This window comes from Hetaerina americana, unplaced genomic scaffold (genome assembly GCF_022747635.1).
Source record: "Hetaerina americana unplaced genomic scaffold, ioHetAmer1.1.p SCAF_6, whole genome shotgun sequence".
NCBI classification, from domain to species: domain Eukaryota; kingdom Metazoa; phylum Arthropoda; class Insecta; order Odonata; family Calopterygidae; genus Hetaerina; species Hetaerina americana.
In genome coordinates, this window is record NW_027287205.1 from 90,139,963 (window position 1) to 90,152,435 (window position 12,473).

Sequence of the window (12,473 nt, forward strand, 5' to 3'; positions counted from 1 at the left end):
AAATGCCATCCATGATGGACCCATGAATAATGGCTTGTTCGATTTAGAGCTGTCTCATGTATTCAAATCCTTGGAGTGTGAATTTCACATGCATGTGAAGAGGGCACTGAGACGGGGAGCTGGTTCCTCTCTCTGTTCGACCAATGATTCTTACCAAATTCTAGTCGTTAGTAGTCGGCACTGCAGCAATTGTAGATTGGACACCCCCACTTTGACCATTAATATTCCCTGAAGTTGAGGGTTGTTCAAGACCTGACCCTGCTAGCAAGGTAATGGGCAAGTTAATTGATGATTGGGGGCCAATAGTTACAGGATTGTAGGAATTGTAGCTAGGGGAGTGGAGGCTGGGGGAGGGGGCAGATGCTTGCCACGCGTGTGGTGCCATCTGCTATCTTCAGCCGACACATCCTTCGTAAGTGGAGAAGAGGGCGATTGTCATTTCTCACAAGAATGTTCCCTGTCCCTTTTTGTTTTGCGCAACTGGTTGGATCCAAGCACAACTCTAAATGAATTGTTCCTTGCTCTGGGAATAAGTGGGTGGGTGGCAAAACAATGGACAAACCACAGGTGCTAAAGTTAAGGGGTTTCGTGAAGTTAGCTGGGAACAACGAAGCCGGGAGCCCTACCATTTTCAGTGCCCTCAATATAATGCCTGGGTCTGCTCCCTTTAGATAGAAGCTTGATTATAGGAAAGGAAGTGAGTAGTATGTTTCTTTTGGACGTTGAAAAAAAGTTTTTTTTTTATATCATTGCCTAACTGGGAAAAATGCTGTATTGTCCAAACCTCAATCTTTATAAAAGAATTTGGTCATGTGACTGAATATCCTTTGTCTTCATTAATATTTGTTGCCAATTAATTCCGGTTTTTGCTTCCAATATCACTTATTCGAGGGAAACAAGCAATGTTGTTTCCCTTTGAGTGACTATTGCATTATTGTTCACTTCAGACGATATATGGCCATCGAAAATACACAAGTTTACCCAAATTGTGAAATGAATTGTGGACCATTAATTTCGTATTGAATTCATCATTTTCTCTAGCTGTTGGCTTGTTTTTACCTTCTTGTAACAGAATTGATGACAAGGGGGTGACTGCATTCCAAGACCCGCCCTCAAGCATCTCAAAAAATTCTTCTTGTGCATGTGTGTATGTGTTTGTGTAGCAGAATCTATTTTCCTGAGAAAGCTAAATAAGTCACATAGCTAGACAGGAAAAGTCAAAATGTCTGATGTGGGACAAATTTCAGAAAGAATCGCCAATATGGATTCATATTCATAATATGATATTTCATTTAAAATAATTTAGTTTAGATAGTTAACAGCTTATGCATTGCAGAGTAAAGCTGTGTATTTGCTCTCGCTTTAAAGGAAATAATGGAATTCTAGGGGGTGCTAATTAATAAATGCGAGGGAAAAGATAATGGGAAATTACGGATGGTACAAAAATGTTTAAATTCAAACATTAAATACTATTGACCAATTTTGCTCTTTGTTGACTACGCTTCTTTTTATGCTTTACTACACAATTTTTGGTTCAATATAATCCTCCTCTCCGCATTTGCTCTCTCTCGTCCCCTCCGCTGTATATTACTCTGCAGCTATCACTCCAGTAATCACACTATCCTTCCATCTCACCTCGCTCTTTCCTAAAACTAAAATATTTCCTCTCTCCATCTCTTGCCCTATCTTTTCGAATTTTTTGGTCCTCATAATCATCCTAACATTCCAAGTCATTCTTGCTGATTGGGTCCTTGTATATGTATTGTGCTTTGCTTTGTAAGGATTTCGTGAGATGGAAACCTCTGAAGTTTTGCCTTCTCCATTGCCGAGCGTGAAACACGTCCGGTTGGGCTGATTCCTGTAGCTCCCACTTCACTTGTATTGTCTATAGCAGGATGCTTTCTCACCTGTTATTGCGGTATAGAGTTTTGGATGCTCTAATCCCACGAGCAACGTATTGTCTACCCATACTCACGTACTCTCCCCTCTGTGATCCCTGAGAGTTGTGCCCGTTTAATCTTGACATTTTGTGCCCCCTCCTGCAGTATGGATGAGAATGGTGACACAGCAGCAGCGGGGGGCGAGGTTGCCCTCGGCGAGGGGGGAGCGGCTGAGGTGGATGGTGGGGCAGCAGCGGTGGCAACTGCCGGGAGCACTGATCAATCGATGAGCACCACACCAACGCCATCCATCGGCACACCAACACCCTCGGAATCTGAGGTGACAGCTCAAAAATCAGGTGGGTACCTCTTTGCATCTCACTTCCTGATGCTGGCTGGCTGACCAGTGGAGTGGTGGACCACTCCACTGGTCACTGCATGAGTCATCATCGACGTGTCTTCGATTGGGCTGAGCGGTCTAAGGGGTTTGTGGACTTGGACTGCCGTCTCCCCTTCCTCCCTCTCTGCCTGCACCCGTGCATCATTGCATTGTGGAGCGTAGGCGACGCGCGAATCCTCCCAAGAGGCATTTCATTGTTGCTATGTTCTGTTGGGGTTCATTTGCCATTTGACTGGATATTCTGTTTTGAATATCATCGGCAGTGTTTGGTGTTGAGTCTATTAGAGACTTATTCACATCCAATCTCTAATGAACTGCTTGAGTCGTGGTCTAAAGAAAGGGCATGCATTGGGAATTTGGAGGCAAAGCGATGCATTATTTGGGGAGCATTGCCGTTCTGCAAAATTCTAGTTCCTTGCATTCTAACAGCATCTGCCTTGCCATCTTCTGTTATAAGATGTAGGTTTATCTGCAATTATATATTTTTGAAATCTTTTCAATTCTCAAGTGTGGACAAATGCATGGCCAATGCCAAAAAATGTGTTAAATCAAAAGCAGTTTGATGTAACTTTTACCAACAATTTTTTTCTTTTCACATCATGGAATTAGTTCTGCTGAAGGACTCCTAATCAATTATCCACTGACTTTTGTTTGATACGTTTATCTGATATTTTTAGTTACTTACATCATTTTTAGTGTGCACTAATTTGGAATAAACAAATTCCAAGAAACTGAAGCAGATGCCGCGACCGTAACATTAAATGGTTTTATCCACGAAATGTGCATTACAATGTAACAATTTCAGTGTGTAAAAATCATTTGCCCTGACCAGGATTCGGACCTGGATCACTCAATGTCTGGCCGAGTGCTTTACTCAGTTAATCTATCGAGGCATCCTCTTTCCAACATTTTGGGGGCTTTAAAGGAACATGATGTTGTGACTAAATACTGTGCATACAATGTCACTGGCATTCGTAGTCATACGCATTGAGCCACAGTCCTTGAGGTCAAAGCCAACTCACAATACTTGGGGAGCTTTACCTTTGAAAAATTCCAAGAATCTGAATTCAAGGAATCCGGGTTTGAATCCCAGTCTAGGTAGATGATTTTTAAGCTCTGATATTGTTGCATTGGAATAATAAACTGTTAATTTTCCACGAAAATGTTGTTGTTGCATCACTGCAATTCAAATATTCAATGAGCAGCGATTGAAAAGGAGGAAGGGGGTGCTCAGGGTGAGTGAGGTGGAGTGGCCAATTCCTTCCTCCCTCCCCTTCAATCCGGAGAGCTGCCAAGATTCTTTCTACTACGTATGCTCACGTTTGCCTGTGCAGTACAAAGGAGTTTGTATGCATCCTTCGTAATTATATTTTCCTGTTTCATATCATAAAATGAATACGTTGTCATTTTTTTAAAGCATAATTTACACAGTGAAATGCCTTATTTGAATAATCAGAATTTTAAGTTTTCCCCCAAATAACAACATTTTCATTACATTCCATATGATTTCATATTATTCCGACATATGTGGAACCCCGTGTTTACACCATTTCAGTTTCCCTGCTTTCTGCATCTCTATTTGCTCAAATAAAAATATTTCACACTTCTGAAACAGAGACTCATTTACATCAGTCTTTATAAAAAAATGAGAGAGCAAGAAGAGTTTAAGAAGTATTGAAGGTTGTAGGTAACTCGGATTCCCATGTGCGAAGTTTTTGAAGATTATCTGGAACGTAAATTTTATCCTGCTTGACAAACGAAAGACGAGGTATAAAAACTTTTCCACTGAGTTGCAGCTTCGACTAAAAAAATTCTACTTTGGCCACATGCACAGCCTTATATACCTGATAATGGTGATTTTTAAAGGTGCCAAGCCAACCATTGGATGCTGTTTGATCTCCAATTCCCGATCTTGTGGCAATGTACGGTACTTTCTCTCTTTCGATGATGTCATTCATGGGAATATTTGACGGATCTAGCACTTAAAAACTTGTCACCCCTTCAGTTATTCTTAATTCTTGGAATTCCTAACATATTTTCTCTCTTTAGACAAATGTCTCTGCTGGTTTTGCATGCTTCAGAATGGAATAGTGATTTTCCACTAATGTGTCCACCGTGGAGGCCTTCAATCCTAGATATTAAGCCAGATCACCCACTATTCCATAAGTAATGAGAAAAGACATAAGATAATTAAGAAAACAACATTTGTTTCGTAAAATTCAAAGTCCCGGGACTAATTGAACAATGGGTTACAGATTCCATCATGATAGTCAGCTTGTTTCGAATATTTTTCTTTCTTCAATTGATCATGTTCTTTCTTTCATCTCGTCTTTCCATTAGCAGGCAGCATAAAATTAACATTCCCAAGTAATTGAGGCAAACTTAGCGCACGAGAGTCTGAGATACCTCACTGTTTAACAAGTCCAAACAGATGCCCTTCTTCAAAATTGTTTGTAGAAATAATAATTATATTTGATCTGGTTTTGAGTCAAGAAAACAAGTCACAAAAATTTCTATCATTCAGGAGCCTTGTTTAACTGAGGCAGCGCTAATGATCCCAGTTGTCGGTCTCCGTGTTCTTGCATTTTTCACGCTTCAGCTTGTTTGGGTCAGGTGTTATTTTCATTCCGCGATGATTCCAACATGTGTGCGATGTGGATATCATCCCCGGGGTTTTATTGCATGAATGACATAGCTCGTGCAATGTATTCACTTCAGTGCACTAACCTTTTCCTGCCATACTGCGACCATGAGTTCAAGTAGTTCACATTTGCATCACTTGTGGTGCCTTGCGCTGCCCCCATGTTCAAATTCTTCCCTAAAACTGTTTACAGTACTCCTCTCTTCTCTCCTTTTTCCCTCTTCATTGTGCATATGCACATAACTAATACCAAAAAGTTTTTTATTAAGACTGATGTATGCCAGTAAGGTGTCAAATCTTCTTTTTCAAGGTTTCATAAATGACTTTCTGGTTGAAGTAGTAAATTTAAATCCATACGGCTAATTTTGCCATTAACTTATGATTGTTGCTTCAGACACCCAACACTTCTTTGAAACTGGAGCATTGTTTGCTTTTTGTGCTCCTTAAGATTAGAGTAGTTAAAATTTTGCAATACGACTCCATCTGATTCCTTTCTTTACTTGGAATTTGGAAGAAGCCTTTTTCTTAGAATTATTAGTTTTATTTTCTGCATCCATCATTTAAATGTTCAGAAATTATAGACACAAAAACGACGCCAGCATAATAGCTATGAAGACTGCGAGACAGCATGTTTGTGCAAGACAGTTCTGATGGGACAACTCTTATTTGAAGTTGCTACAACTTTGCCAATGTCTATTTTCAATTTTCTTCTCGGGATGCGTTTCGAATATATTTTTGCAACGTAGCATCATGTTGGCAAAATTCTGGTACAGATGTTAAGTACTCACTTATGGTTTCAAGGCATATAAATATGCAAATGTGATTTCAAAGGTACATTTTGGAGAAGAAAATTAAATTATATTCTGGCTAACATGGTATTATGCTCTATTAAACATTTACTGATGTTCCAAGAGACCGTCAAGTTTGTGCCTATGTGTAAATACGTGTTGATGTGTAGCATTTTTAATTGAAAACATTAGTTATCCTAAAAATATAAAATTTCATGTCTTTAAATGACATGATGACTTTGTATTTGATGACATGCTTCTGGAAAACCGAATAATATCATAAAGTGAGTTATGCCTGTATTTGAAATCTTTTCGTAACACTACACATCCAACTGGTTTCTCTCACGTAATCGCTGATAATGATGGCCTTTGCATGGTATATGTATCTAACAGCATGGTGCTCAGGATAACTTGACAATTGGTACTCAAACCATAGAAGAAAAGGTCCATTCTTGAAAAATTTTTGTGGAAGTTGACGAGGAACAATGAACAAAATTGAAATCCGGGCAATTAAGATCTTGATTAATTGGAAACAATGTAGTTATGATTGTTTGGTGAGTTCCCCCATGAAGTTGTGTTTGATTTGTGCTCTTAAAATTCTCTCTTCAGTGGTTATGCTTTTGAATGTGAAGATTGTTCGGTGGGGAAGTTGGGACCCATTATGAATCGAAGATCTACTTAACTCTCTTTATTAATGCTTCTGTATACTTCTTAACCACCTTTGCATTGTCACAGTCTTCTCTTGTGGGTGTGAATTTTGATGGCTGTCCATGTTTCATGTTGCGACGCATGACACTCCCATTTGTTTTGGTGATTGTTGTTTGCCCTGTGCCCTTGATCTCTGAGTAACGGGTTTTTGATGTTGGTGGGCCCAGCCAATGGGATGGCACCCCCTCCGTCCCAGCAGGGGCCCGAGGGGGGCCCGCAGCAGCTGTCGCCCGGAGCACCAGGCCCTGTGCCGTCGCCCGGGATGCAGAGGAGGGCAGCGGGAGGAGGGGAGACCCTTCGCCTGCTGACGGAGGAGAGTCCCCTGATCCAGCCATCGGAAGTGGTTGTGTCCCAGAGGGCTGTCCTCACGGCACAGCCTGTGCTCACGCCTTTAGGTAATGACTGCTCCCTTGGCTGCATGTGTGTTCTCGGGTGCCGCCCTCCCTGATAAACCCTCTCGCGGCGCTGGACTTGGATTCCCTGGTGATTGAGAACGATGGCGCGATTTAGCTCACTCCTTCCGAAAGCAAAAGGTTCAGTTCTCTGACATGACTCGACTTATCAAAGCCCCTCACAATTGCATTCTGGGTCTAATGCAACGTCTCGGCCCAATGCATTCTCTGGTGCAGTATTGAAATGCTGTTTTTTTGGCAATTTGGACAGTCTCAATCACCAAGAAAGTAAAAATCAGTGCGAAAAGGTTAATCACTGATCTCTCCCTTTTGGTCCTTGCTCTTGTTCCTGCCATTCCCACTGGCCATTATCTATTCCCTTGGTCATTGTGGAGGTCATGCCACATGGGAAAATTAAACCTTTTTCCTGGGGTCATGTGTGTTCCGTCTGTGTGAATGTATTCATTTGTAGGGTTTCCTTGATTGCCGTGCTTGGTTTAATTTATTTTCAATTTCTTTATTGTTTGCCCAGCTGAAGGAAAATCTATCTGTTCTCATTTATAAAAAAAATGTCTTTAGTGATTAAGTCAGGAGCTTCTGTGAATAGTCAACTTACAGAATGCTATTGATGCAGGAAGGTCTGCATCAGTCCTTTTTCATTTTCTCATTTATTCGAGAATTTATGACTTTACAATTTTTTGGATGGTGCATAAATCCAAAAAATTGTAAAAATTTTGGTGTTACTCATGTCTCATGAATGTTGTCCCATATTTGTAACCCTACTGTGTAAAAAGGTCTAATTTGACCATTAACAAAGTTTTTATCACATTCATATTAAAATTAACCTGCAAAGTGACCATAATGTTGCAAATGGGAAAATAAAAGACTTGATTAGCATGTGGTATTTCCTGCTTTAATCTAATATAAGGACTAAATCAATTGTGTTAATCCTTGGTGAACTGCTTATGAAATGATGTTGGGATTTGATTATCTTGGCAGTGTTTTGAATTTAATGGCAAATGCATTTTCCTCAAAGACCTTTTGTTGTTGGTATTTGGTCAGATCTCATCCCATTGCTTCCTTTATATTTGTGGTGTGTTGGCGGGGCAGGAACCCTTGCTGTGGTAGATAAATAAATGCTGCCGGCAAGTCAAAAGATCCCTTGAGACATGGAGGTAGTTGACTGAGGATTTTAATCATGACTGTCCACTACTGTTATAATGTACAGGGTCCGTACAATGAGTATCGTGACTGGTTCCCTGTAGCCTGAACGGTGGATGGGGGTCAGACTGGTCGGCTCGGTAGAGGGGTCCCTCACCACTCAGGCGCACTTTAATAGTTCAGTTGCCTCCGGGCATGCGTTGAGACAGGAGAGGGATTTTGGTGACGTGTGATTGTATGTGGTGTCATCGCGTCAACATGGAATGCACCGTCTAGCAATGCTACGCGGTGAAGTTTTGCGTTTAACTCGGGGAATCAGCATTGGAGACCCTTGTACTCATTAAACAGCCTTCTGAGGATGATGCCTTAAGCCACACTAAAGTTTTTGAGCGTCACAAAACGTTTAAGGAAGTCCAGAAGCTCGTTGGAGACCAGCACCGTGCCGGATGCCCGACGACTGCTCGAACCGATGCCGAGGTGGCCAAAGTGAAAAATGTTTTGGACTCTGAAGGGAATTTAACCATTGCCAATATCAGTGAGGAGACCGGCCTTTCAGTCAAAACCATCCAGAGCATTTTAACAGAGGATCTTGCGATCAGGAAAGTGTGCACAAAGCTGGTGCTGAAAGTCTTGAGCAAGGAAGAAAAACTGTTGTGGGTGGAAATTTTGGACTTCGTCCAGGAAGTTGAAGATTTTCTCGACAATGTTATTGCCTCAAAGGATATCAATTCGGCTCCATCGAGGCGGTTCAAGCGGCGACGACAAAGGCTCTCAACAGTATTCCAGACACTGACTTCCAGCTTTGGGCTTTTGACGAGTGGCAGACGCACCGAAATAAATGTATCGATGCAGGAGGAACGTATGTTGAAAATTATTAAGTAATTGTAATGATAACTGCAATAAATTTTGATTTTTGGAAACAGTCCCGATAGTTATTGTGCAGACCCTGTATCAATGCTATCAGTTCATTTTAATTTCAATAATTATTCAGCCTAATGAAAAGAGAAACTTTGTCATTCCACGTAGATTATTCCATAATTTTGATTGATTGATTGATTTTGAAAGATTGTAATTCCACATAAATCTATGTGGAATTATAAAGTTTCTCTTTTCATTATGTTAAGTCAATTCCATGAAGTCACGCCCGAGACAACGAATTATTCAGCCTAGTGTAATCGTGGAAGAAATGGGACTTTCGCTTCCCCCTCAGTAATATCAGAGGCTGTTAGAACAAATGTTAGAATGTGTGATACCCCGTTCATCCACTTTTCCTGCATCCGTAGGATATATCTCCCAACAAACCCCTCTCTTCACCCACCATACCAAGTTCTTCCTCATTTGTTTTCTTCTCTGTCCATTTCACCTTCTCCATTCTTTTCCACTCCCACATTTCAAAAGCCTCCAGTCTACGTCTATCCTCCTGCTTCAATGACCACGTTTCCGCACCGCACATAGCTACCCTCCATATCAAAGTTTTTACGAGTCTTTTCTTAATATCCTTACTCAACGTCCCTCTCATCAACTCCCTCCTGCTAGTGAAAGCCTCTTTGCCTAGCGCAATTCTTCTCCTTACGTCCCTACTACTTTGACCGTGTTGGTCCAAAACACTTCCGAGATACGTAAACTGTTCTAAGTGCTCTAATTTTTGCCCTCCTATTTTAATGTTTAGCTTAGCCTTTTTCTTTCTAGAAAATCGCATAACCTTTGTTATATTAATATTGATTCTCATCCCATACCTGTCGCACTGAATTTCCAATTCACTCAGCAATGCTTGCAACCCCTTGGCTGACTGGCAAACTAAAGCTTGGTCATCAGCAAACCTAACTGATTTTACGAATTCCCCGCCCACTTTCATTCATACCTCCAGTCTTCCCATGCCTCTTTAATCATTTCCTCTGCATACAGGTTGAACAGCACTGTTGATAATGGGCAACCCTGCCTTACACCTCTTCCTAACACTGCCCATCCTGACTCCCCGTTCCCCACCCACACCTGAGCAGTCTGAGACATGAACAGGTTGCAGATTAACCTCCTTTCCCTCCAATCTATTCCTATTTTCTGCAGAATACTCATTAGTTTTTCCAAATTCACTCTATCAAATGCTTTTTGGAAATCTACGAAACAGGCAAATACCTCCTGGTTGCGTTCTATATTCCTCTTGATTAATAATCTCATTACTGCAATGGCATCACCCGTACCTGTCCCCTTCCTATACCCAAACTGATCATCCCCTAAGTAATCATTTGCCCTACTCTCTATCCTTTTGTTTATGATCCTGAGAACAACGTTAGCTGCGTGGGATATCAAACTAATTGTCCTATAGTCCTCACATGACGTGGCCTTTACCTTTTTCGGAATAGGAACTAAAACTGATCTCACAAAGTCTTCCGGCCAGGTTCCCTCCTCATAAATACTACGGATCAGCCAATATAGCCTCTTCCTCCCACCTTTTCCTAAGCATTTTAAAAGTTCCATGGGAATGTTATCTACGCCCACGGCCTTATTTAGTTTCATCTCCCTTAATGCCCTTTCTATCTCATCGTCGAGTATGCCTGGACCTAAGCTATCTTCCTCTACGTCATGTTCCTTTTCTATATCTAACATTGTTGGTCTAAGTTCTTTACTATACAGTTCTTCTATATACTCCTTCCATCTCTCTTGGATCTTTCCTGCGTCAAATATTACCTTACCCACCTTATCTCTAACTGTTAGCATAGATCTCCCTTTCTTACTTCCCGATAACTATTTAACTTTGCTGTACAGCACACCGATTTCACCCTTCCTCTGCGGACTTTCCATATCCTCGCACTGCGTCTTCCACCATGCTTCTTTTGCTTTATTTGTTGCCCGCCTCAATTTATTGTTTAATTCTTTCTATTTCATTTTGCCTAACTCTGTATTTACATTCTTCCATTTTCTCCGCTCATCCATCTTTGTAATCATCTCATCCGTGATCCATGGTTTCCTAGTCCTTCTAGCGTTAACGGTTCCAATAGTGTCTTTTGCAGCTTTGGACAACCCTTTCTTGAAACTGTCCCATTTTTATTCGATAGTACTTAGCTCTTTACCATCCTCCTTGATTTCCCTTACTGTCTGTTTATATTCCTTCATTTTCAAACCATTTAATGCTTCTACATTCCATTTTCTAACTCGCCGCCCCTGCCTTATCTTTTTGAAACGGATGCTACATTTCATAACAAGTAAATTGTGGTCAGAGTCCACATTGGCTCCCGGGAAGCTGTGGGAATTTATCACACTGTTCATAGACCTGTGTCTAAACAGGATATAATGTTGGAATATAAAACTGTGGAATGATTTTGTTGTTGGAAAACTATCACCCTTATTGTCCCCAGGTATCATCCTGACCAAACCATAGTTCTAATAGTCCCCCATTCCTCTTTTTACCATCTGTCACCTCCTACTCAGCTCCCCCCTCAGCAAGAAGCCTCACTCCTGTCCCCCCCCCCTCCCAACTCCCTACCAATTCCTGGCACTTTGTTGCCTCGAGAGAATCCTACCCACTATCCTTCCCTCTCTGTCCTGAGGGCTCTATCAACAGCGATTCCCAGCAACTGTATTGTATTATTGATAGAATTGAGCTCTTATGGCTAGTAGTATTGAATAAATGAAAAACGGCAATAGCCGTAAATAGTTTACCTTTCAAAACAAAGTACAAATGAGATTGTTTGGCTAACGCTACAAGTCAAAGGATGGGGTAAATGGTATATAAGGGAAGGGACGAGGAAGGTGAATACGAATACGCGTATTTCGGCCACAAAGTAGCCCTCCTCATTGTACTGAAGGTTAATCGTCACGGCAGCACAAGTTGACGTGAGGACGAATAGGGGCATCCGCAGAGTATATAGTGTGAAATGTAGGGGGAAGGGGTGTCGGCCAAAAGGGACGGGAGCCGATAGACTGAACTGACAGTTGAGGAGTTTGAGAAGATGGGGTATGTAGTGAAGGCGGAGGGGAGCTGTGCGACTGAGAAAATGACTGTTGGTAAAGAAGAATGAGGGGAGAAGTGAATGGGAAGCTTTGCACAAACGTTGAGCATAAGTTTGTGGGGGAGGGTGAAGTGTAAGGCAACCAGCGGAAAAATGGCCATTGAGGAAGGGAGGGGAACAAACGTTAGAGAGAATGAAGGGAATACCTCAATCAGGGGAATGACCGTATGGGAAAGGAAAGGGGGAAGTGAAGGGGTGAGAAGCACAAACATTGCAGAGACTGTAGGTTTAAAATAAACAGAGGGCCATTTCAAATTTAGCCGGGAGAATAACGAGGAATAGGAAATAAGTCCTTTGTTGCTGTTTAAGGGATAACCTCTCTCTTTGAAAATCAAAATGCTCTCATAAGCGTTAAGTAAATTATTCGTTGTTTGTTTTAGGAGATTTAAATTGTCTGCTGTCATGTGGTGTCCTGTTTCAATTAAATGATGTGCCATGCGGGATGTATCTGGTTTATTGTGTTTGTAGTGGGCGTAGTGTTCTTTATATCTAATAA

The 12,473-nt window shown here is 41.4% G+C and overlaps 1 protein-coding gene across 5 annotated transcripts in view; it reads left to right on the forward strand.

Moving 5' to 3' along the window:
• The window catches only part of RhoGEF2 (Rho guanine nucleotide exchange factor 2), a 394,018-nt gene that overhangs the window by 361,971 nt on the left and 19,574 nt on the right, over positions 1–12,473 (forward strand). For 4 of the 5 annotated variants that reach the window (XR_011702249.1, XM_071593430.1, XM_071593431.1 and 1 more), the window contains exons 29-30: positions 2,046–2,239; positions 6,585–6,812. Coding sequence is in view for 4 of the 5 variants with exons in the window: in XM_071593430.1 (XP_071449531.1) it covers positions 2,046–2,239; positions 6,585–6,812 (422 nt within the window). In the remaining variant the exon portion in view is untranslated. The remainder of the gene's footprint in view (positions 1–2,045; positions 2,240–6,584; positions 6,813–12,473) is intronic. The other variant, XM_071593432.1, reaches the window with a different exon arrangement.